The sequence below is a fragment of the Canis lupus genome, chromosome 21 (assembly GCF_003254725.2).
Source record: "Canis lupus dingo isolate Sandy chromosome 21, ASM325472v2, whole genome shotgun sequence".
NCBI classification, from domain to species: Eukaryota; Metazoa; Chordata; class Mammalia; order Carnivora; family Canidae; genus Canis; species Canis lupus.
In genome coordinates this window covers 6,375,414-6,401,849 of record NC_064263.1, presented here as the reverse complement: position 1 = coordinate 6,401,849, position 26,436 = coordinate 6,375,414, and the positions used below count along the sequence as shown (strand labels likewise).

The 26,436-nt window shown below is 46.1% G+C and overlaps 1 protein-coding gene across 11 annotated transcripts in view; it reads left to right on the top strand.

Moving 5' to 3' along the window:
• Positions 1–26,436, top strand: part of AMOTL1 (angiomotin like 1) — a 170,081-nt gene that overhangs the window by 61,108 nt on the left and 82,537 nt on the right. Inside the window, exon 1 of one of the 11 annotated variants that reach the window (XM_025419260.3) lies at positions 16,063–16,316. The exons of the other annotated variants lie outside the window; for them this stretch is intronic. Within the exon in view, the coding sequence (XP_025275045.1) occupies positions 16,268–16,316 (49 nt within the window). The 5' untranslated portion in view covers positions 16,063–16,267. Of the gene's footprint in view, positions 1–16,062; positions 16,317–26,436 lie in introns of those variants that run through there. 11 annotated transcript variants of the gene reach the window in all.

The window sequence follows — 26,436 nt, the reverse complement described above, 5'->3', positions numbered from 1 at the left end:
AAAAGCTGGGCACATCATTTCACTATATTCCTTTGGCCTGAACCTTAGGCAGGTGGCCACACCTAGCTCCACGAGGACTGGGAAATTTGGGTGGGAGTAAGGTGGAGTTAACAGGAGAATGATTGGGAAGGATGCAGGCAGAAAGAGGTGCTGGATAATTAGCTTTTAAAGGAAGCCTGTCTTAGTGGTTAAGAACATGGACTTGGAGTTGTACTGTGTGGGCTTTAATTTTATTCTACCTTTTCCTTGCTTCCTGACCTTGCACAAATTACTTAATTTAGATTTCCATTTCCTAATCTCTAAAACCATGTGTCAGCTGTTTTCTGACGCTCTGTCAGGCCCACTCACTCCTTGCCATTCTCCTCTGTGCCCTGGAAAACATACCTTTTGGAATGTGTCATCTGGCTTCCAGTGGGATTGGGCTAGTGAGAGGAACTGGTAGGATATGGGGGCGGGGTGAGGGGAGGCAGTGGAAAGAGAGATGTCAGGGTGCTTTTTCCCTGCCTGGCAGGCTGTGCTGTCCTAGGCCACAGCTCCTCCAGTCACCTTCTCTTACAGCTGGATTCAGATCTTGCTGGATTCTGGAATCTCCTCTCCTGACCTAGGGTGGCAGCAGCTCCCCACTATGGCTGTCCCTACGGGGCTCCTTCACTGCTTGTTTCCCCTTAAGCCTGCTTGGCACACTCTTGTCAGCAGTGCCTTCATTAGACTCTCTTCAGGCACAATCTGGACACACTGTCCATTTCCTGCTAGGGTCCTGGCCGACAGGATGGGGATGGTAATAGTGCTGGCCTCAGCCCACGGGAGTGAGAAATGAATCCATTGTCGGACTAATGCTCAAATGTAGAGACCATTGTGAAACGTTTACTCATTTCATGTCCCTAAGCAAGCGTTCTGATACCTTCAAGCATGGTCAAAACCTTCGGAATGGGGATCCCTGGGTGACGCAGCGGTTTGGCACCTGCCTTTGGCCCAGGGCGCGATCCTGGAGACCGGGATTGAATCCCACATCGGGCTCCCGGTGCATGGAGCCTGCTTCTCCCTCTGCCTGTGTCTCTGCCTCTCTAAATAATATTGTTGCTCATCTGCCCTCCGCCTGCCACGTTAGGAGGATACAGCAATTCTCAAGAGTTGCAAACAAATCTGTTCCAAGACAAATGTATCCTGCAACCAAAGTTTCTTCCTTTCCACTATATGAAGACGAATAAGGAGAAAGATGATGAGCTTATTATTCACCTATTCTTTACTGGGCACTTTAGATATAGAAACCATCTGTCTACCCCAGCTTTCCACTTGGAGTTTGAAGCATGTCACCCACATGGATGCCCTCAAATATATCGACTTCTGAGGATTCGCTGGCTCATATTAATAACAGATCGAGTCTTTCTCTAAGGCTGCCCTCCAATTTTATGTCCAGGAATTCTCAGGAGTGCTTATTTGCACCCACCATCAGTTTTGGCTGCTCTAGCCTTTTGTCAGGGGAGTGGGAATTCAGACACACCTCACTGAGGCCAGCGGACACCCTGTTAACTGCTCCATGTCCTCTATTCCTCAGAAACTGGTGGCCACACAATGCCAGCCATGGCTGGTGATGCCCCTGCTCACACCAGAACCTGGAAGCGTGGCATTCACTTGGGAGCTGGGCTGGTTTCCCCCATCCTACTGTCCTACGTCCTACCATCTGCTGGCTGCAAGGACGAGGATACCACTGTACTTTGTACTCTTCCAGCCTCAGAGTGGGCCTGAGGCCTTCTCATTACCACACAAGCCCAGACCCACCGAGGGTCTGGGATCAGGTTGGCGATCTGCCCCTCGCTGGCTGGCCTCCAAACAGCCAGGGCCAAGTCACCCCGCCTGCTATCCACCCCAGATCTCTCCACCCTTGGAAGCCTGTCTGTCCTGGCTTCCTCTCACCCCAACCCCAGACACAGCTTCTGAGAGGGAGGGAGTGTTCACTCCCCTGTAGCTTTCTCTCAGGATGACTGACAGCAGGGACATTCAATTCTTGTACAGGAAACCTCGCCCTGCCTCAGGGTGTGGGCTGGCCTCCTGGCTCTCATAGAATAGCCACAGAAGCATTCCCCAGTGGGGTAGTTGCCTGCATCTGGGCAACTCAGATTCTTCCACGATTGATCTGGCTGGGGAGATCAGCTCATTTCATCCTCAGAACAACGCCAGGGAGCAGAAGGAATTAGCGTCACATTATGGAAGAGGAAACAGCGGCTCACACTGGCTGAATTATCTTCCCCAAGTCACACAGCTAGTTAGAGGCAAACCTTAGATTAAAAATATAATCTCTGGCTTCAGAGCCAAACTGTTTCCTGGGGAGGAGACTGTACAAGTTGCCCTCCCCCCCAGGGCGATTTGGTTGCAAGTTGAATGCGATAAATCACGTAAAAGGAACTAGCACAGTAGAGTCTATGGCTGTACATATCTGCCAAATAAATGCATGGATGATGGGTGCTCAAAGCTATATATATATATATATATATATATATATATATATATATATATACATATATATACACTACACATTTTTGTTTGTTTGTCTTTAGGCCAACAAACAACGATCACTATGCTCCAGAGGAATTTCCCATAATGGCATCTGAAGCAACAATCAGAAAAATTTCTCCTAGCTTCTTCCTTCATTCACGTCCCGCCCTTATATCCTAGAGTCCCTGTGTCAGGAAACCTCTTATGGTTCCCCTGATGGCACTCCTGCTATTCCTAAAGGAAACTAAACCTTTGCAGCAAGTGATTTGGGACAGGGCAGTAGGAGCTTGGGGAGGAATCTGAGAACGTAACTGAGGACAAGTGGACTCAGGCTCACGTATAAAATTCATTGCCAGGCTCCCGATGTTTGTTTGTGAAATGCTACTGTGCAAGAGATGAAGCTTTATTTCAGGGCATTCTGGTTGGGAGACAGGAGGGAGCAGGAAAGGGAAATGATAATAAATTCTGGGGGATAAGTGGTTATTTACCTTGGCTAACCAGAAGAGTGAGGAAGCAGATATGGAATAATGGGATAACACACACACACACATACACACACACACACACACACACAGGAAAATGGGAAGGGCATTCTGCTTCCAGAGAGATGTTTTTACTAGAAATATATAGGCCGGTGTTGGTTATTCCTGAATGTTAAACACGGTGTGGCTACCTATAAACAATAATATTTCATCAGGGCAGCCCGGGTGGCTCAGCGGTTTAGCGCCGCCTTCAGCCCAGGGCCGGATCCTGGAGACCCAGGATCGAGTCCTGCATCGGGCTCCCTGCATGGAGCCTGCTTCCCCCTCTGCCTGTGTCTCTGCCTCTCTTTCCCTCTCTGTGTGTCTCATGAATAAATAAATAAAATCTTTAAAAAAATAATATTTCATCAATTTTACTGGAATCTAGAAGGTGTTAGTGACCAGCTCGACCTATTCAGGAGTGCTGTGATTATGGTTTCTGGGTCCCGTTCTTCCTGGATCATTCTGGTATGTGTCCTTTCTGTTTGTGCTTTTCTCACATCAGTTTTGCACATTAAAATGGTTTGGTACCTCTTGTACGCTCTTCCTCTCCCCTCCCTCTTCCCCTCTGCCTCTTGCTCTCAGTCTCCCTCCGGGGCCTCATCTATGCCTCTGTTTCCCGATGTCTGTCTCCTCCCCCTTCCTGCCCTCGTTCCCTCCTTTCTTTTCCCATCTGAAGCTGGAATAAGGACAGAAAAAGCAGTGCTTGCCTTCCTAGGGCCCTCTGCCAGAAAATGGAACAGGTCAAATTATAAAAAAGGATAAAAAAAGAACACTCTTTGGCAAAATGGGGGAAACAGATGTTCAGGGGTGGTTTTGTGTGCTGCCTGCTGAAACACACTCGTTACCGGCTCACTAGTTATGGACATTCATCATCATGGCACACATGTGTGGTTATTTTAATGTCAAATATGTGTATATATTTATCTCTGCTTAATTTGCCTCTCCCCGTGGCCTTTGTACCCCCAAATCCACACTTGGCAAGATTACTGACCACCTGGTAGCAAGATTTATTTTCAAACTCAGAGGTTTGGTATTGTTGTTGTTTTTTTTTTTTTTTTTTTTTTAAACACTGCTGGGAACAGTGGGCATGAGCACCACAGTTGCTTTCAGGTCACTGTTTAATAGTAAATATTTTATGGAAACTTCGGGTTTTTAAGAGAATAGAGAAGGGACTTGTGGGTGCAGAATCTGGTCTGAAATGAACCCTGCAGAAAGTTTGGGACCGAAGAGGAACTAGATGAGGAAGGTCTACCACTGGGATGTGTAACCTGCCAGGGCATTGGTGTTTCTGTCACCCAGAGGTTTGCTATTCACTGGCTGTTAACCAAAAAAAGAAGTCCATTATTGTAGCTTTTGTGGTTGTCCAGCCAGAGAACTTAAGACTACCTCCTTAACACAAAATATTTTCTTTTTGGCTTCTAAAACCATTTCCCCCCCAAACTCAAACGAGGAATTCCAGATTCTGAACATTTGCTGTGGACTAGAATATAACAGGAGGTTTTCTGTCCTGTGAGACCCTCATGTGGGTTAGCCTCATGTGACCACCTGCTGCCCTCGCCTCCAGTGGCTCCCCTTGTCGTGTAGGATCAAACGAGCTAGCACATCTAAAGGGCTCAGGACACTGCCTGACAAATGGCCAGCATTTAGTAAATGTTAAACATTTTTGCTGCCTCCTCTGTGCCTGCCCCCCGACTTTCCTTGTCACTTTCAGATATGTCTTCCTTCTCTGAACTCCATCCCATTTCTCCTCTCCTATTCTGCTCATCTGGTGACACTGAAAGGAGAGAAAAGGGTAAAAGAATCAACCACAAAAGTATAAAGCTGGAGCCACCACAAGCTGAAACAGTACATTTGAACAAATTAGAAAAAAAAAATCATCCCCTCCAAGTTGATGAAGAGCAGAAGGGTTCCCAGTTTAGTGGGTAAAGTACAAGCTAGATTTCAGCCCCCCACCTCTACCTCATTCACTCCCTCGGCCTGGCACTCTGAACAGTGAACAGCCTACACAACTGAACATGGCAACGTTGAATGCACACGCCCAGTGTGACCTTCTCATGGATATTTCTTTTCTGGGAACTCTTTCAGTGTTGTGTACATACTAAAAAAGACCAAATTCTCCTTTGATTAATTCTTTTAAAATAAACTTCCCTTGAATTATTTACGTGATAGGGTTTATTTTCTCCTTCTGATCTTTTGAATAAAAAATATGTTCCAAACATGCAATACATATGCCAGTAGTTAACCAAAATGTGTTTACTCCAGTTGAAATGGGAGTTTTAAATGCACTATTATAAAAAGAGCTGATACTCCTCGAGTGCTTTCCACATATTGAGTATCTTGCTAAGAAATTTATGTCAGTCGTCTTGAAACAATCCTATGAGGCAGGTACTATTATTTCCCTCATTTTACAGATGGGGAACTAAAGCTTGGACAAGTTAAAGAACCTGCCAAGCCACACCTGGTGCGTAGCAGAGCCAGGGCTTGAGCCCAGCTCTGTTCTTCACTGCTAGGGTTTTTAAGCCACCATCCTCAGTTCCGGAGTAAGTTATGAGAACACAAACTTCTGATCCTCAGTGGCAGATTCTTGGCAGAACTGTGACTTGCAACCAGGTCTATCTGACTATAAAAAAATGGGCTGACCTATTTACAACACAGCATAGGACTTGCCATGCACCGCAGGCTAAGCTCCGGGGCATGAGGGTGAAAAGACAATCCTTTCTTCAAAGAAACAATGACCTAAGTCAGAGAGAAAGACCAATTAACAGAAAATTTACAAGGTGGAGCTCTGGCTCCTCCAAGCTGATGGGTACTTACTGACTGGGGAGGGTCATCTAAATTCTGTAGGCCTCGGTTTACTCAGCTGTGATATGGGAATGCAAATACCTACTTCATAGGGTAATTGGGAGGGATTAAATAGGATAACATATGAAAAGTGCTTAGCTCATAATTGGCATTCCGTGTGTGTTTGTAAGTATTATTGTGGGAAAGCACAATCAGGGAAGTAGCAAGGAGGGCCTGGGATCCCAGAGAAGAGGAACCTGATTCAATCATGGAGGTCGAGGGGAGGTCAGGCAGGCTTCCTGGAGGAGATCCATTCTTCCCAGCGTGACCTGCAAGAGCAAGGGTACTGGGCATGAACAGCATCATATCTGTCTCAGAATAGCTGGTGGCAGACATAGTCAGCTCCTCCTCTAGCGATCGAGGAACTGAGTGCTGAATAATGGAGAGCAGGTGAGTGAAGCTGAATCTGCCCCCCCACCACATACACACCCCTCTCCCCGCCCCCCATACGTCTGGGGTTTGGCATGGAAATTCTACAAAGTGGGAATGTAACCCCATTAACTCCTTCCTTAAATGCCAGGCAAGGCCTGATACCTCATGGAGTCTCCTGTTCTCAAAAGATCCTTATAATCTGCACAGTGGGTTCAGTGGGACAAAGCTCTAACAACATGTTCTTTAGAATTTCACTCCTTTTTCCATTATTAGCATCATTGTTGCTTTTTAGGACTATCAGCTCCTTGGCACTGACATTCCACATTGTTTACTAATGAGAGACTAGGAATCCTCTAAGTCAGATTATATAGGGACATAACCCAGTGTAGGCAGGTATTTGTCAGCATTAGCAAACAAAACTATAGGATAGCCAGTTAAATTTAATTTTAGATGAACAGCAAATGATTTTTCTTAAAGTATATGCATGTCCTCTTCAAAATTTGAGACATACCATACAAAAACAAATTTTGTTGCTTTTCTGAAATTCAAATACAACTCATGTCACGTGTTTTTTCTGGCAGCCCTAGGTGTTGAAGCAGGATTCTGTTCTTTGCATTGGATTTTAGCTTGCTCTATTAGGGGGCATGATAAAACACAGCTCGGTTCCTATCATCAGGTGTTCAATCCTCATAGGACTCCATTTAGGTGCTTCTATCAATGAGACCTGATTGCTAGTGTTTGAGTTATTGTATAACCTCAATTAGAAAAGGATGTTGGAAATTAATCCTTCCTACTGTAGAAGTCCTAAACAACTTCAGGGATTTGATGCATGCTCTGTTTGTAGAACATATAAACAACTCCTCCTGGATAGGCCACGTGACTTCTGGAGTCTGGATATTAAGGTTTTGGTTTTCTACATTCTCGCTTGTGACAGAAGCTCAGGTCTGTTCTCTTTTGGAGAGTCAGAACATCCTAGTGTCCTCCTAGGAGTGAACACTCAGTGCCCTCCTCTTGTAATGTATGGTCACTCAGTCTGTGCTAGATCACCACCAGAGCAGTGATGCATGTGGGGGGGTCCCGCTGCCTGAGGAAACCTGGTATTGCTATGCAGTGATCATCATTACAACAGATTCTTTGCACCTACTTTCTCTTTTTTGCACCCAGTTGTCGGTGTTTTGTCTTATAGAGCTTTCAACATTTGTCTTCCTGTGACCCAGCATCAGGATACACTTTACACTGAGACTCACACCATACAAATTTTAATATAAATACAACTGAGACAGAAGTTGTATGGGATAGTAATTATCCTTATTAGATTGGCTGTTTCTGGTAGTTTCCATTATGTTCTGTTTTACTTCTTTAAAATGCTGCTTAGCCTGTTCAACTAATTTCTACTAATGAGTTGCCAACTACTGTTTGAAAAACAATGCTCTAGAGTGTTATATGACAAATGGAGAATAAGTCTGTTCTTCCTTTCAGAAAGCTACCAAAATATTTGAAGATCGCAATCAAATTGTATCTTCATCTTCTCCACACAATGTACCTTTCTTAATGCCTCTGTTTTCTCCATTCCATCCTGCTCAGCATCTGCTGAGTGCTCTCCAGGAGAAGACGGTTTCACTCTAACCTGGCATTGAAAACTGAGCAGTGGCCTCACATACAGATTGACCAATACTTGGCACAGTGTATCATCAGACCCCTTGATCCCAACCTCCCATCCAAGTTACTATTACTCCGTTAATCAATACTCTCTGGGTATGGTTACTTATTATTTTAAATTTACCTGAAATATCTAATCTAACCTATATTTTTCCTGTTTTGTCTCTAAGGGTATCTGGAGATGTTTTTTTTTTCCTAGTTGGGGAGAGGAGGTACTCAAATCACAATGCCCATCATTCACATTTCCTGGATCTACCAATGAAATATGCCCAAACTCTAGAAATGTAAACAGAAAGAAACTGTGTCTAGCACAACAGTAATTAAATCTCCTCTTACAATGACTAGATTTTGAAAGAAAATGGATAACAGATTAGTAATAATAGCTAATAATTATGAAGTGTGTGCTGCTTGCTAAGCACAGTGCTGAGAGCTTTACAATTCACATGCAACTGACTCATGCACGTCTCACAGCACTTTGAGGTGGATGCTACCATAATTGCTACCAGTGGTGTAACTGATAAGTGGCAGAGGGGAAGTCGCTCCCAGGCCCATCTGACTCCTTAGCCTGTATCTTAGAATACTTTACTCAGTATTGAGTACCACAGATTTGAAACTACCTCTGGAACATTAGCTATCTAGCATGGTGCTTTTGGGCGGGAGGCTCCATGGATCCTGCTCCCTCCCATAAGGAAAGGGAAGAACTTAGTAACAAGTTCAGGTCCAGACTGTCTAGATTCATCACTGCGTGCCCTGAGGATCAGGTCCCAGGGAGCTTCCAGTGGGGTGATGCTGCAGCCTGGAGGATGGAGAGGCATCCCTCCTGTCTAGGAGACCTGGGAGGAAGAACTGCTGGCTTGGGAAGCAACACAGTGCAGTGGTTAAGAACAAGAGCTCTGCTCTGACAACAGGCTCGAATCCTGACTCTGAGTCAACCATGTATCATGTGATCTCTGGAAACTCACATAATCCCTCCCAGTCTCTTTCACTCACATGTAAAACATGGATAATAGCACGGACGTGACATACCCATGAAATGAGACAATGTACCAAACCACCTGCCACAGGAGAGACACTACTTGGTGCATGCTAGTTCAAGACAGAAGGCTGGGTCTTCATCCTTCTTCTACAACAGGCAGAGGCCTGTTCCCTCTTAGGCTGGGATTCAGAGTACATAGAAACACGGAGGTCCCCAAGTACTACACCAGTGGTTCTCAAAGTGTGGTCCACAGACCAGAAGCATCACTGTCATCTGGGAACTTGTTAGAAATGCAATTCTTGGGCCCCATCCTGACCTACTGAATCAGAAAATCTGGGGGGGAAGAGTACTCCCCAGACAGCTGTTTAACAGGCTCTTCAGGTGACTGCGATAAAGGTGAGGTTTCAGAATGACTGCCCTACTGGTACTGAGGAGCCTGGGTCCTTCCCCGTTTTCAGTAGGACTCAGTCGAAGCCTCTGGAGAGGCTACATCTTGAGTGTAGATACTGCGAGCAAACACACAGACTGGAGTTCACCGGCAGGTGGTTTCCATTTGATCCTCTTGTTATTGTTTATCCCAAGTTATTCATTTGCTGATGTTCCTTATCTCTCTCCCACTTAACTTGAAACTCATCTTGTATCTGCCTTACGTCACAAAGGCTGAGTGGAAAGGAACCGTTCGCAGGCCCTGGGTAGAGGAGAGGGGAACATTCCTGTGGAACTCTTCCAGGGCCTATCCCCGCAGGCTCTCCCCTCCCTTCATCTCCTGAAGGTCTTCCCTCTTGTTGAGCTCTTCTCTGCTTCAGAGTCTTTGCACACACTGTCTGCCCCAGCCGGAACGCTCTCCCCCTCTTCTGCACCATCTTGGAGATGCCTTCCCTTTCCAGCCACCTTCTCCCTCCTTAGTGCCTGTTCCTGCGCCCTGCCCCTGTTCCTCATCACACAGAGACCAAGGTGTCATTATAGATTGATCTATACACGTGTAAGACAGACTACATGACGGCATTCACGCACCTAGCAGAGTGTGTGTGGCTTATTAGTGTAATCAATTACATGTTTTGAAGGAATGAACGAATGAATGTGCTTTCAGTAAATTATTTTACAGCATAAAATGGATCAGTTAAGATGTGAATTTTAACTCTTCCCCGCCACTCTGACTTTATGCTGTCACTTTTTTTTTTTTTTTTTTTCTCCTGAATTGATCCACTCGGAGTGGCTGGAGCCATTAGGAAGAGTGAAAGGTTCCCCACTTCTCTGTCTTGGGCATTTAAAGTACAAGACATGTCATCTTTAGTGCATATTCTAGAAAGAACCAGAACTGCCATACAGGTTGTGGAGGGACTATCCTTCTCACTGTTGTTTCTAGCTAAGAACAGAAAGGTCATGTTTTTGGAATTAAATGACCAAGCATCCTTTCCAGAATGGCAGTTACAGGACTTAAGTATGAACGTTTTGACCTGAGTTATCTTCGGTTACTGTGACAATCCTTGTGTTTTTTTTGTTTTTTTTTCACAATCCTTGTTTTTAATAGTGATTTTATGTTGCTGTTGTTTCAGAAACTCAGTATGATTCCAGCTTTGGGGGTAAAAAAACCCAAACGTGTCTATATCATTATTAGAAATAGAAAAAAATATAATTAGCTTTTTGTTCATGGAAAGAGGAATAGGAAGAAATAACCACATCATGATTGATATAACGTAGGATGAACAAAACTGAGGTGGTCTCCTGTTAGTCTGGATTGGATTCACCCAACAACTCAACAGAATGATCAATATGGTCAGAAGCTTCGGATCCTGTAAATGGGCAACATTAATTACTCCGCTAACTCAGTGATTCTCAGCTGGGCACAATTTTACCCCATAGGAGACATTTGGCACTGTATGGAGACATTATTAGTTGCCATGCTTGGGGTGAGGTTGCTTCTGGCATGTGCTGGATGCTGCTAAAAACACCCTCCAATGCCCAGGACACTCCTCACGACAGAGACTGACTTGGGCCAAAATGTCAGTAATGCTGCTACTAAGAAACCTTGAGAAAACCAATCAACCGAAAAGTATGAGCTTTCAATATTCCCCAAACTTCTGTATTAAGAGTAGCAATTAATAATTAAAATGATCATTATTTATTAAATACCTGCTACTTGGCTGCTACTTGCCAGTAGTTCCTAGCTACTGAGTCAGGATCTGAGCTCAGTTTTGTTTGGGGTCACTGTCTCTACTCTCCCTCCTTAGTATTTGGGCATGTGTGCATTTTCCCTGGACAAGATCATGTCTACCCTCTGCTTGTTGGTTTTCTATAGATCAAATTAGGTGTTGAGCAAACACTAGGTAACCCACTCACAGGAGAAAGCCACTGCCAAGAAGAGACCGGTATGTCGCTATGGATGGCGAAGCTAAAAACATCCAGACAGACAGGCCTCAGATCTGTAACTTACTAGATGAGCCTAACGCCGGGGTAGGACGGTAGCATGGAGCCTGGCCCTTAGTAGGGACTTCATATATGTTGGGAAATTTTTCTGTAATCAACAGAATCCTTGCATAATATTCAAATGGAACAGAGTTTCCAAATGCCCTATTCTGTTATGTAACATTGAGTTCTTCCTAGAAGCAGTTTCCTCATCTCTAAGGCACCTGGTATTTCTAGAACTTCAGGGGTGCCTCACCTTGTGTATTTCCATTTGCTCTCTGTTTTTCACTCTTCCATTCTTAGTTAGAAGATGGAGCCCTGCCTTGCTCCTCCCTCTCTGCACACAATATTCCTCCCCTTCCCCATCTATTTTGAGGCCCTCCCAGGATTCCCTGAGTTTTGCTCCTGTCAGCAGCTTGCAAGATGGGGGCAGGGCATGTGTCAGAATCTCCAAAGGAAATATGTGCCATGTGAGAAAACTTATTTGAGAACATGATTTTGTATTTGGAAACAAGCAGGGGAAAAATTCACAACTATCGTCTTGGCAAAACGGAGAACTGAAAGAAAAGCTTGGGAGAAATTGTCTTGCTTGGCAATAATATGTCAATGATCAGCTCTGCGGTGGGTGTGACCATTTATGTTTCTGAAAAGAAGAAAGAACTCAAAGGAAAATTCTGAGAAGCATGACGGTGTGTGCTTTCCTTTCCTGTGCCCATGTCTTCTCTGGTAGTACCCTCCTCCTCTGAGCACTTGGATTTCTTGGAACCTGCTCTTGGCCTGCTGGACAGAATCAATTACTCCATTATGCTCCTGTAGTGCTTTATTTTTAACTTCTAATATGTCATCCCTCCTCCTTTACCTTTATCATAGTAAGCTCTGTTATAGTGAATGCTTCCGAAAGGGAATCACAAGAGCACCATGGACCCAAGGAGCCATTCGGGGACCTTAGCTCATGGCCCTCAAGCTTCAGCATGCTGGGAGTCAGAATGGAATCTAGGATGTCCCCCTTCTGTAGAATTTGGGAGTGGGGACATCAGAAGCTTAACTCTGTACATTTCTGGTTTATAAATCACACTTTGGGAAGCACTGCAGAACTTGGGCTTCAAAAAAATCTCATGACATGTTCTGGAAGCAAAACAAGCATCTTGATAAGGACAGCCTGGCTACATTCAATGTTCATTTGTTTACTCAACAGGCATTGATTGGGAACTCCCAAATGTAGCGGGATCTATTTTGGGTGATGCTGTGTGGTAACTTTCCCTTCTGTGGTCATGATCACTCTCTTTTTGCCCTGTGTCGTTTTCAGGCCCATTCTTAGGGCCCATCCTAGTCAATATATAGTAGTTGATAAGGACTTAATGAGGTGTGTTTGGAGGGTGCAGAGAAGAGTGAGGCGAAAGGAGGTTTGCATTTTAATAGAGAATTTCAATTCCTTGGTATTTCAAATCCTTGGAGGAGTAGAGAAGGGTTGCTTTTACTGAATTTCTATTGTGTGTCTAGTGCTTGATATGTATTACCTAATTTAGTCCTCACAATAAACCAGTGAGGTAAGTGTAATTATTCCCATTTTACAGAGGAGGAGGCTGAGGTTCATGTGATGCTATTCTTCATAGCTGGAAGTAGATGGACCCAGGACTTGAAGTCAAAACTGACCCTAAGAGCACGTTCATCCTCCTCTACCTGACAGATGCCTCTGTCACCTGGTCTGGAACACCCTAGTACATGTCCTCTTTGGGGTTAAAGACTCTTCTTTGAGTTTTCCCTAAGTGTGGGGAAATCTTCACCTTTATAACTTTCCTAGGAGTGAGTAAAAGACAACTGGGTCACTTTAGAAAGAATGCTGACCTTTTGAGTGAGTATCTAGATCTAAAAAAACCACAGATGCTGATGGCGAACTACCTTATTGTTAGGAAAGCAGTGTTCAGGTTTTGTTGTAACCATTTTCAAAAAAATTTTTAAAGATTTTATTTATTCATTTGAGAGAGAGAGAGAGAGAGAGAGAGAGAGAGCATGAGCGGGGGGAGGGGCAGAGGGAGAGGACAAGTAGATTCCCCATTGAGGGGGGAGCCTGATGATGTGGGGCTCCATCTCAGGACCCCCGGATTGAGACCTAAACCAAAGGTAGACGCTTAACTGACTGAGCCACCTACGTGCCCCTGTTGTTGACATACCTTGTTTCTGTTTGGCCCCAACTACAGTTGGAATCTGCAACCAAATATACTGTAAAATGTTATTGATGACCTGTTGCTAGTCAAATGCGAAGTCTTTTTCTCAGGCCCTGGTTCCTGGATCGTAGGTTCGGATATATATTTTTTTCCAGATATATTTGATGTGGAAGATGATTCATTTTTCTATATTTGATGTGGTGATTATTAATAGTTGAGGAAATTAAGGCACATGGAGGGGAAAAATTAGCCACCATGTATTTGACCCTGCTATTGTTACTTAGTATCCAATTTGCAGAGCTCAGACTAGGTCCACCTGCTGGAGCCCATAATCAGGACCTACCACTTCATGGCAAGTTTAGGAATCCGTAGCCCTTGCTGGATGGACTGTCTCACAACTTCCTCAGGCTTGCAGCCTTTAAACTTTTACACTCTTCTATTTCTCCAACCTTCCCTCTTCTTCCTTCTCCTTTCCCTATTGTTTGTTGTTGTTTTTGTTGTTGTGGTTTTGGTCCTGAGCATTCTCCAAGTAAACCCATCTTCATAGCTTCATTTCTACCTTTCCCTACACCTCTATTCTCCACTTCTCACCGGGGCTTTTGTTCCTTCTTTCCTCTTGCCCAGAGGGCAGTAAAGTCTTTCAACAACTTTCTCAAACCAGTTCCCCCTCTTCACTTGGCTTCTCCCAGCATTGGTCCAATGACCCGTGCTTCCAGGAATGGTTGGTCCATTCTTCCTATGATCTAGAGTCAAAAGGTGGCATAACTTGATTACCTTGTTCTTCCTCCTCTCTAGTCACTGGAAAAAGTAAAATCTTGCCTCAAAGATTTGATACCTTCACTGTATGTGGTATCTTTGAAGATTTGGTATCTGCATGGTAGCTCCTTCTTCCTTTCCCATCGCCTTGGCCCCAACCTCACATGTCAGTTGCTTCCTGAGACAGTTTCCCACATTGGCTCCCTACCTCACAGGGGTATTGAAAGGCTGATTGAAATAATAATAGCAAGTATGCGTTCAGCATTTATAAGCATGGGTGCTAAGTATTTTATTTGTGACTTCATTCCATCCTTCAACCATCACTGTGGGATGGCTATTTCCATCACCTTGCAAATGAAACTAAAGTTTAGAAAAGTTGGGTAACTTGCCCAGGGTCATACAGTGAGTGAGTGGGTGAGCGGTCACTCAACTCCTACCTGTTTTGTTCCAGTGGATGCTTGTAACAATTAAATTGTGCTGCCTCCTAGGATAGACTGTGTTATCTAGTGGGGGCAATTAATAAATGTTAGCTTCCTTCCTTATTTCTCTCCTTTTTTTTTTTTTTTAATCCGTTACCTCTTTCCCACTCTAATTTCCTACAAATGCTACCTGCATCTGAGCCCCGCCACCATTCAAGGCTCCCTTTTCTCCTGCCTGTAGTCAGTCCTTTATTCCATATTTTTCAGGCATCTCTAGTGCTTTCCTATTTTCTGGTTGCATAACTTGTCTGGGTTGACAAGTTATATGAACTAATTAAATGAATCCTAGAAAGGCTGGTTAGCTGCTGTTTCCTTTGTTTCTTTTATGTGCTATCAAGTACTGGGGTAGCTGATGTGAAATGGAGTAGGTATTTGGTAAATGATTGTTAAATTACTGCATTTGGGTTTCATCTTGGGAGCAGAGGTTACTGAGCCATCAGAGGAATCAGAATAGACTGGAATCAGGATACACAATCCACCAGAAGTGACTGGAAGGGTACAACTGCTGGCAGACTAATTGGGTAATTACCACAGTCCAGGCAGGAATCCCAGAAGAAGTCCTGGTCTAGTGAGAAGGGAAAGAGAGGCGAGGAGCACAAGTAAGTGTGGTACGCGCCGACCCTCCTGTGGAGGTCTCTTTGGCGGCACCTGTCCTATTCCCGGGCCTCTCAACCTGGAGTGGCAGAGCGGGTCGCGGAAAGCTAGGGGAGAAACGTTACGGCTGGGAGGCTCCAGGGGCCTGCCCAGGACCACTGAGCGTTAACAGGGTGGGTGAGTAGTGCTTCTTAATAGGGCCAGTGTTAAGAGGTGGGCAGAATCGGCAACATTTTTCCAGAGTCACTTTCTGTGCTTCCACCCGGGCAGATGACAGCCTGTGGGGTGTGAGCACAGGATATCCAGTCTTGCCGACGCATTCGGTACCTAAGGCGGGAAGGTCTGTTTTGACCCTTCCGCTGTCAGCAGGGTCGGATGCAGCGGCCCGGCGCCCGGCCCGTGTGTGATAGACGCGCCGGGGCCTGGAGGATGCACAGGAGCGCGGCCACTTTTCACCTGGAAATTCCACTGAAGAAAAAAAAAGAATCCGAAATATGACCTAACCTGGCTTTTGTGGGCAGACCGGGAAACCGGTGGGAAGGAAGAGCAAGTCGAAGGAGGGAGAACTGGGGAGTCTGGCATGAACTAAGCCGAGGCAGGGACTCACCGGCCCCGAGTCCCGCCCCGGGAGGCTCCGGGAGACACGTCAGCCGGCGACGGCCCGGCCCGGGAGGGGCGGCAGCGGCTGCGGGCGGGCTCTAGGGCCCAGCGGCCGGGCGCCGGGGCGGGTGCGGTGTAGGGTTACAGGCTCCGGCCCGCGACCCTCCCCGGCGGCCCGGGGGCGCGGGGCGGGGGGGCGCGGGCGGGGAGCGCGGGGCGCTCTAGGACCCAGCGGCGGCCGGCGGCTCGGGCTGGAGGTGAAGCCCGGGCGCTTCCCCCCTTCCTGTGTGAACGCGGCTGACTGTCGGGCGCCGCTTCCCCGCGCCGCCCCGCGCCATGCCCTGCGCGCTGCCCGGCGGCCGCCTGCCCCAGCCGCGCCCCTGAACGAGCCATGGTCTCCTCATGCGGAGGGCAAAGTTGCGCCGGGGAACTTGTGAGTCTGCGGTGAAAGGTAAGCGGTCCCTGCCCCGGGTGCCCCGCGTGCTCGGGGTGCTCGGGGTGCTCGGGGTGCTCCGGGTGCTCCGCGTGCCCCGGGTGCTCCGCGTGCTCCGGGCGCCGCTCCTCCACCCCTGGCCGCTCGGGCGCGGGGCTGCTCCTCGGGGCCCAGCGACTCGGGCAGCCGATTCGGCGCCGGCGGCCGGAGCGTCAGCCACCGCGGGCTTGCTCTTCTTTACCCAGATGGGGTAAAAAAAAAAAAAAAAAAAAGCCGGAGCCTGTTCCCGCGCCACCTCGCAGCCCCGGGGGCCGCCCGCGCCGTCCGCGCCCGGGAAGCCGCGCCGCCGCCGAGCCGGGCCCTGGGGTGCGCGCGCCCGACGCGGGAACGGCCTCCCCGGGGGGCGCTGCCCTAGGCCGGCTCTGCGGACGCGCCCGCGCGGGTCTCCCGGCTGCGGGGGAGGCGGCGGAAGCGGGGCCGGGGGCTGTGCCCTCCGGCGAGACAAAGGCGCGCGCCCGGGCCCGCCCGACGGGATGCGGCGCCCCGGCCGGACCCTTCCTGCCCGCGGGGGCGCCTGGGCTCCGGCGGGGGCGGGGCGGGGCGGGGCGGGGCGGGGGGCGCCGGCCGGGGGGTCGCGCTCCAGACCCGGGGCTCGGATCGCGGTAGCTGCTGCGCCTTTGTTCTCTGCAGACTAGTTTCTGGGACAGACCCCGGGGAGTTAGACTTCATTTGCTCTCCCTGATGTCAGCGCTGCCTTTACAGAAAGACACTGGTTTCGGGGGGGATATTAAACTTTCCGAGTGGAACTGGTTTTTCTTGGAATGTGACATTTGCGGCGGGAGGGAGGTTGGCACGTCGGCCGGCGGCAGCCCCGCGGAGCCGGGGGCCCTGCGCGGGGCAGGGGCAGGGGCAGGGGCCGGGACCCTTGGAACCGCCGGCGGAGCCCGGGCTCAGGTCCCGGCTCCCACCCGCGGGCCTCTGCCCCCTGCCCCGGCCCCGACGCGGCCCCGAGTGTCGCCCTCCGGAGCCCGGGCTCAGGTCCCGGCTCCCACCCGCAGCTCCCGCGCCGCGCACCGCCCCGCCCTGCCCCACTGGGGCGCCGGGGAGACCTTCCCTGCCCATTTTTGTTGGAGGGTTTTGCTGTTTTGGCCTGGGTGTTGCTTTACTGTCTTCGAATGGCAGTGCCCCGGGGAATGCCCGGCTACTGTGTGGATCCCCCGGGCGGGGGCTCGGGCAGGGGGCGCCCCGGTCCTGCGGCCTCCGGAGGCTCCGCAGGTGGGACCGAGCACTTGGTCCACGGGGTCCCCCAGCAGCTCGGCGGTGGTAACGTGGGGACATGGTTGCCCATTTCCTTCTTCCAAGCACCTTAGGAGACTCGAGTGTTTGTACTGCTTACGAAGCCCTCGGTGCTAGCGCACTTAGGGGGTCCCGAGAGCCACTTACAACGCCGGAAGATGCTTTGGACTGCGCCAAACAGCAACGTTACTTGCCACAAGCGAGTCAAACCAGAATAGAGGGATATTAATAGCTACTATACCAAAAAACTTCCTTCCTTTTCGGGAAGTGGAAAGTCAAGGCTTGAAATGTTGAACAATTATGGCTCTCTGCAGGGCCTGTGGGTCCCTGCCAAACGGCTTTAACGTTTCCCCTGGCTGCCCACCGCTGCTGGACCCCCACTGCTCCCGGACCCCAGTAGCTCTCTGTTGGTGTCAGACCCAGGGCAAGGATGAGTGGGCTCGCTAGATTGCAAGTTCTTGAAGAATCTAGACCAATTTGAAATTTATCTCCCAGGACGTGTTCTGAGGATTATAGTGCAGCTCGTATGAATATTCTTTATGGGAATTGTGTGGGAACAATACTTGAATGCACTTTGAACTGTTTTGCAGAGGAGTAAAGGGTTGGAAACCACTGCTTTGGCCAGAATGAAAAGGAGGAAGATGTAAAGTAGAAGTTTTAGAGATGCCTCTAGTCTCCCTGATGGGGTCTGGGAGGATGTGTGGTTTTTGGATAGGTACAGGTTGACTTTTGTGACATACATTTTTCGAGATTGATAAGGAAACCCTGGTAAACTCTGCAAGTGGATGGGAGGGAGAAAAGGTGCCGGCACTTAAAATCCACCCTCCCTCATCTTTTTAAAATTCGCAGAAGTCTTGGTCTTTTTGGTTCTGTGTGAATGGTGGAGTGTGAAGAATACTAATGCACCGAAGGGCATGTGGAGATCAAAGCATTTAAAAATACATCTTTTCATGGAAGCTAATGGAGGACTTTCAGTTTAAATGAGATTTAAAAGTGCTGTCCTTAAGAAAAGCACATGAATGCAGAAATGGGAGTAATTTTATGGGAAGGCATTCTGCTGATTAGACTTGAGAGCATCTGCCCTTGGCCAGTGAGCCTGGAGACTTCTGTGGGGGTTTTTTTGTTTTGTTTTGTTTTGTTTTGTTCATGTCTACCCTGGTGGAGAAGAGCGGACCCAGGGCCTGGAGGAAAGATGGCCCAACTAATTGAAATTAGGGGGCAGCCCGGCTGGTGAGCATTGCGTGGAAAGGTGCAGCCCCTAGGTACCCGTGTTGGTTTTCTTCATAGTCATTTGTGAAATGATAAAGCACTGTGTAACGTGAGGCTCTTTAAAAAAAAAATAATGAATGACTTTCGAAACAAGGGATTGCTAGTGAAAACTGTAAAAATTGCAAAGATTTTCCAGGCCATTAAAATAAAAGGCAGTCACTTTGTAAGACCTGTTGGTAGTTCTGATCTGCAAAATTCTCCCAAAGTAGCATCCCACCCCCATGAAGCTAATCTGCGTTTCAAATGCATATGGAAGCCGCTCTGGTCAGGAAATCCTCTAGTGTTTTGAATAATTTTTCTTATCCTATTTTTTCATTAATTTTGGTTGGCTCTCCTGTCCCAGAATTCACTAGGCAGTGGAATACTTGAAAAGCCAGGGGTAAGTTGGAGGTCAGCTAAGAGGACATATTTGATTATAAGGTTTGTTGGAAATCCTCTGAAGTTGTTGAGGTTTTTGTTTGTTTGCTTAGCAATTTTTTTTAGATTTTTATTTTGTTGGTTTGACTTTGTTTTGTTTTGGAAGAAAGGCAAAATTTAAATCTTGGCCATCGTGGGTAGGTCAGTACACTACTTTTGCTGAGGGAAGCCACGCCTGGGCTTGTGCGTTGGCACCATGCCGGTTCTCTTAAATTGTGAGGCCCTTGGCCTCTGTTCTTGTGAAACAGGGTTTATTCATTCCAGGCACTTAGGATAGGACTTCTGGATTCCCAAAGGGGCTCACACATCAGGCTTTTTTTTTTTTTTTTTCCATTTTTATGAGGGGGATGGGAAAGTAGCTCGAAGATGTTAGGAAATGTATCCCTGTTCAGACTCTGGACAATGGGATTTCACTTTTTTAAAATAAAAATGAAGTCACATAGGCCTACTGTGTGCTTTTAAATCTGTGTTTGGGGTCTTACTGACCAGAAGTGCAGCCATATATGCCTCTGCTTTGTTCATTTTGTTTTGCTTTTAAGCAAAATGCCTATAGTTCACTTTTTTAAAAAAACTTTATTTTGAAATGATTATATAGCTTTATGGAAAATTGCAAAAATAGTAGAGAGGTCGTGTGTACTCTTCACCCATTTTCCCCCATTGGTAACATCTTACATAACCAAAGTACAGTAGAACCAGGAAATTGACATTGGTCCAGTCCGTAGAGCATAGTCAGATTTCACTGGTTTTACATGCTCACTTGTGTTTGTGTATATATATTTCTTTGCAATTTTTTCCACTCTTGAAGATTCTGGTAACCACTATCAAAGTCAAGATATAGAACTATTCCATTAGCTCAAGGATGTCACTTGTGCACCTGGTCATAGTCAAGCTACTCACCCCTCCTGCACCCAGCTGCAGTTACCCCTAGGAAGCACTAATCCCTACTCCCTCTCTATCATTTTGAGAATGTTACAGAAATCAAATCAATGGTATGTGACCTTTTGAAATTAGCTTTTTCACTCAGCATGATTCCCTTGAGATCCACCCAGTATCACAGTATCAATAGTCTGTTTTTTTGTTTTTTTTTTTAATTGCTGAGTAGTATTCCCTGGTATGGATATACCACAGCTTGTTTAACCATTCACCTACTGAAGAACATTTGGGCTGTTACCAGTTTTGGGCTCTTAGAATTAAAGTTGCTGTGAACCTTTGTGCACGGGGTTTTGTACAGACGTGTTTTCATTTCTCTGGGGTAAATGCCCAGGAGTGGGATTTCTGGATTTTGAATGGTAGGTGTATGTTTTGTTTTTTAAGATACTGCCAAACTGTGTTCCGGAGTGGCTGTACAATTTTACATTCCCACCAGCCATGTATGAGAGAGCTGACTTTTCTCTGCATCCTCACCTGCATTTGTTTATTATTTTAGCTGTCCCAACAATTGTTCTAGTCTCAGCCTTGTTTTAATTTGCATGCCCTAATGGCTAATCATGTTGAGCATCTTTTCATGTGTTTGCCATCTGTATGTCCTCTCTGGTGAAATGTCTGCTCACGTCCTGCTCATATTCCAATTGGACTGGGGTGGTTTTTTTTTGTTTGTTTGTTTTGTTTGTTTTGTTTTGTTTACTGTTGAGCTTTGAGAATTCTTCACAAACTCTCAATGAGTCCTTTGTCAGATATATGGCTTGCATATATTTTCTTCCAGTATGTAGTTTGCCTTTTTATCTTTTTAACCAGATCTTTTTCTGCTTTTTAACCAGATCTTTTAATCTTTTGCAAAATTAAAACGTTCTTAATTTTGATGAAGTCCAGTTTATTGATTTTTTTTTTCATTTTATGGATTGTTCTTTTTTTTTTTAATTTTTATTTATTTATGATAGTCACACACAGAGAGAGAGAGAGAGGCAGAGACACAGGCAGAGGGAGAAGCAGGCTCCATGCACCGGGAGCCCGACGTGGGATTCGATCCCAGGTCTCCAGGATCGCGCCCTGGGCCAAAGGCAGGCGCCAAACCGCTGCGCCACCCAGGGATCCCTATGTATTGTTCTTTTGGTGTCATATCTAAGAATGCTTTGCCTTAGAAAATCCCAAAGATTTTCTCCTGGGTTTCCTTTTAAAAGTTTCATAGTTTTACATTTTAAAAAAAATGATTTCTTTCTTTTAGAGTGAGTGTGGCTGGGAGGGGCAGAAGGAGAGGGAAACTTAAGCAAAATCTGTGCTGATTGAGGAGCCCGATGTGGAGCTCCATCTCATGACCCTGAGATCACCACCTGACCTGAAACCAAGAGTTGGACACTCAATCAGCTGAGCCACCCAAGGCGCCCCCATAGTTTCACATTTTATGTGCAAATTGTAGTTCACTTTTATCCTCTTTTAAGAATTTTTATGTCTGGCTTCTGATCTTAAAAACCATCTCTTAGGTTGTATTATGTATTTAGTGTTCTAGAAGCAGCACATAGTTGAATCAGGCATGTTCCCATCCTTGAGAGCTCACCTCTCAGTGCGGTCATTGTGTGGGTATTTCTGTGTTAAGTATGGTAAAAGAGACAAACATGATGCACCGTGGGAGCACTGAGCGGAGAGGGCTTGCTTTGATGAAGGGGGTCAGGGCTTCCCTGGGCATGTTGCCCACGCATGGTAGGAAGAAAAATCAATTCTTGCCTTTGATCCAGTTTTTGGATATCTGTATTGCCATCTTCGATGTGGGTTATCCTGATTCTCTCTTTTTTTTTTTTAAAGATTTATTTATTTATTTATGATAGACACACACACACACACACACACACACACACACACACACACACGAGAGGCAGAGACACAGGCAGAGTGAGAAGCAGGCTCCATGCCAGGAGCCCGACGTGGGACTCGATCCCGGGACTCCAGGACTGCGCCCTGGGCCAAAGGCAGGCACCAAACCGCGGAGCCACCCAGGGATCCCCTAGGTTATTCTGATTCTTAAGCATGTGCTGAAAGACTTGGGATAAACTGAGTGTGGTTGAGGGCTTTTTTTGAAGGGGACATGGCATAATAGCTTAAGAAAATAGTAAGACTGCAGTCCTTGAAAGTCAATAACATAAAGAGTCTGAACCACATTAGATAGCTTTAAAATAAGAACGGGTGTTAAAGTGAAAAAGGAGGTGATATTCTGTAGACCTGTTTTGCTTCCTGGCCCTGCTGCCTCCCTGCTGCATGATCTCAGGGAACCTGATGTGCTGAAGCCTCACGGATGAGATGGAGACAGTAATAGTTCTTACCTCTTGGAGTTGCATGAGGGTGAAAAGGAGCAGTGCATATATGCAGTGCTGGACTCATTGAAAGCACTCAGTAAATACCTGCTCCCATTATTATTAGTAGTAATAGTATTATTAGTATTAGTATTATACAGAGAGACCAATGGTTTTAGAATGTTATGTGTAGTCTCACGTATGTCCTCACTCTGAGAAACTGGAATCCCAGTTCTTACTTACAGAAACTTCGCTTTTCACAGTTGGGAACACTGTTTTCGTTTACCAAATAGTATTGATGAGGTGAGAAATTAGGAGGCTCCATTCACAAGCTAGCACTGGCTATAAAGTACACCTTTTTCTCACCTATCAACCAAGATTTTCTGAGTAAAGAACAGTTTCCTCTCTGCCCCAGCCACAGGAGGTGGCAGGAGGTCAGTGTGCTCTCAGATCTAGTTCAGACTGGGCAGTGCTTGTGACCTCAGGTACAGTAAGTCAGGTCTGATGTCACCAGGATGTGTCCCACACTTCACAGCCGGCAGCTCCCTTTCCTTTGCCTTGATGACCACATTGTTTGTTTCCCAGAGGAAGTAGAATGGACCTTAGATGTACTGCTCCAGAGCAGTGGTTCTCAAATGTGGGTGGGCATTGGAATCACCAAAAGGGCCTGTGTTTTACCATGTTTTAACAAAGCAGACTGCGAGCCCCATCCCCCCAAGTTTTGTTTCAGTTAGCTTTTAGAGGGGCCTGAGAATTTGCATTTCTAACAAGTTTTCAAACGATGCTGGCCCTTCTGGTCTGGGGATCGCACTTTGAGAACCACTATTTGAGAGCAAAGTCTCCCTTTAATCGGACCTAGACTGAGGTGCTTAACTCTTTGGAACTGAATGTGTTTATGTTTAAATGAGGGAGATTGAAAAAGATTGATTTCTCAGGTTACTTGTTAATTTGTGTAACTCCGTGCTCTGCTCTGATCATCCTTCTGTGCCTTCCCCCTTGCCAACCCTGACTTTTCCTTCTCACAGTTGTCTTTTGTCATTCCATGGAAGATAGGCCGAGTTAGAGTGTGTGGTTACTATATACAAGCCATGTTGCCTTGGCTAAGTCACTTACCCTCTGTAAAATAAATAGGTTGACTCCATACTTGAGTTGTAAGGTTATTGTGAGGCATCATTGAGATAATGCACAAGAAGAAACTACATACGAGGTAAAGCATGGTGCAAAATTTATTATTTTGAACATCCCTGATTACCCTTTAGAATGGTATCCTTGGGCCTGAGGATGGACTTCTCCTGATGTTGAATCGTACAGCTGCTGGGCGCTTATAAGGATTACATGAAGTTTGCAGGGGAAGGATCCCACATGGGGAAGGACCCCACATGGATGAATGGTCGGGCTAGGGTCTCCGAGGGCCTTCAAAACTGAGATGATTTGAAGGCACATTGATGTGTAGATGTGGTAATGACCAAAGAAGGGTTTGGTGCTGAGAATGAGCTTGAACAGATGCTAGACTGTTAAGAGTCTGCTTCCTCACAGTTGAGAACTATGATTCCATGACATTTTTTTTTTTTTTCTGACAGATTTGGAAGATGTGATCTGGCCCCCATCTATTTTTATTTTGAGTTTTTGATCTACACTGGCCACAGTGACCACTAGCCACATGTGGCTATCTAAGTTAACCAAAGGCAAATAAACTGAAAATTCAGGGCCTTGGTCATATGAGCCGCAATTCAAATGCCTAATAACCATTTCCATTAGCGCACCTCCCTTTGTCAACGCAAGGCAGGAGGTAGGCCTTGGGTCCACCCGCCAGTGTCCGGACTTGCTCAGATACTGGTCCACACTGCATCATCCTGACAGTTGCCCCCTTTGAAAGTGTTCTGAAAGCTGTAAGGTTCCTTACCCTTCTCCCCATCCAGGTCCCTGCATTGACTTCCCAGATACTTCTTGCATACTCTACCTTCCTTTGCATGTGTACACACCAGGTGGTTAGGCGCTCATTACCTGGCCCTGGAACTCACGCTAGCCATACAACAGGTCTTCCCACTTCTGTTCTTTTGCACCTCTTTCTGATCTGCTCTGCCCTTCCTTCTTTTCCTCCGCCCTTCTCAGAAAAGGCAGAGCAAGACAAGGATGATAGATATCTTGTCTTCCAGGCTCTCTTTGCTTTCCTGCATCAGGTGGAGCTTTGCATGCGCCCTGTGGCCCTGAGCCAGGGAGGAAGGAGGCAGCTCACAGCCTGCTGCTTCTCAGCTGCGAGGGCAGCTCTGGTTAGTGTGACCTAGGAATGTGACCCCTGAAGGCAGGTGTGAGGCAGACCTTGTCCTTCCTGACATTAACTGTACTTCTGAAGGACTCAGAACCAAATGTCTTAAGAGGAAGCCACTTATGTCTAGGGGGTTGGGGGGAAAAGGGAAAATATGAGATTCTCTGGCAAGGGACAGTTTCCTAAGGGACCAGTCTCTTAAATACCACTGCAGTGAGTGTGATTGCTCATCCTGGTTAAAGCTCATCAATGCAGCAGTGAAATCAATGGTCACATTGATGACCTTTGTGTTAGATTCAGACCTGAGATTCACATCTCCTGAAATGTTCATTATGGAATATTCACTGTGGAAGAAGAAGAGAGGTTTTTTTTTTCCCCCACTTTAAAGTTAAGTGGGAAAGTTTGAAAGATACAAGGGCAGATAAGATGGCCTGTCTGGGATCTTTTTTGAGCAATGGGGGATAAAAGAAGAGGAGAAATAGAAAAAGTGGCTAGGAAGCCTGCTTTTCCAGAATTAGGGAAACTTAGATACAATACCTAGGGGATAGCATTAAATTCACTGCAGAACACATGTAACACCAGTTTAGTTCATGTATCTAGAAGAGTGAAAGAAAATGTCTTCTGAAATCAAAATAGCTTAAATGAAGACACCTGGGAAAGTAATCAGCATCACAAAACCATTTACACAAACCTTAAATATAATGGGGCTGTCAGATAATAAGCAGGAGGTTTGCAAAAGGACATAGTCCTGGCTGACTTACCTTCCTGTGGTTGTGACTAGCCTGATAGATCACAAATGAGTAGTCGTGGTGTGAAAAGTAGGGAATACGTTGACTTTGAGATTTGATCCTGTAAAATATCCATCAAAATAATAATAATAATGTAAGATCTAAAAATGTCTACTCTGAGATATGGATTATCTTAGTCCTGAGTTCAGAAATAACATTTCCTGAAATTCTGAAGTTTCTTACCTTCAGCTTTCTCCAAAGTAAATCCTAGGAATTTGGAGAAACAAATTGAAATGAATACAAATACTTATATTTTAATGGCAGTTATTAAGGGACTAAGATCACTTTATTAGTTTAGGAACATAAAATGTGTTATGTGTAATTAAACTTGTTCATAAAGTGAACAGATTTTGTGGTATTAAATTTAGTAGTTAGTAATCAAAAATATTCTAATTGAAATTTACTTTGAAATATTTTCATCTTCTCTTAAGGAAGGAACATATTGAACGTTAGGAAGCATGACATTTCTCCTTTTTTGGACAGACTATAAATTAGGCAATAATTGGGATCACTGCTCAGTGAATATCTGTTGAACAAGGAACTCTGGACTGTACAAGTCAATACTAAGGTGGAGGATTTGATGAGGATACAAGAATAGGATACAGTCCTCCATCTGACATTGGAGGCTCTGTCACGTGCCTGGAATTGGACTAGACATGGGATATATGTTCTTCGCTCCATGGAATTTGTATTTTAAAAGGGATGTAATGGGATAAGTCGCTAGAAAACAAAAGATAAAGATGAACTGGGTTTATTCTGCTCTGAGAAGGGGACGGGAAACAATTTATAACTGCCTTTCCAGTATTTTATCTTCCCTGTGAACTGATTAAGAGGGAATGGGTTTCAGTTACAGATATCATGACTTCTAGATGCCTGGGAAG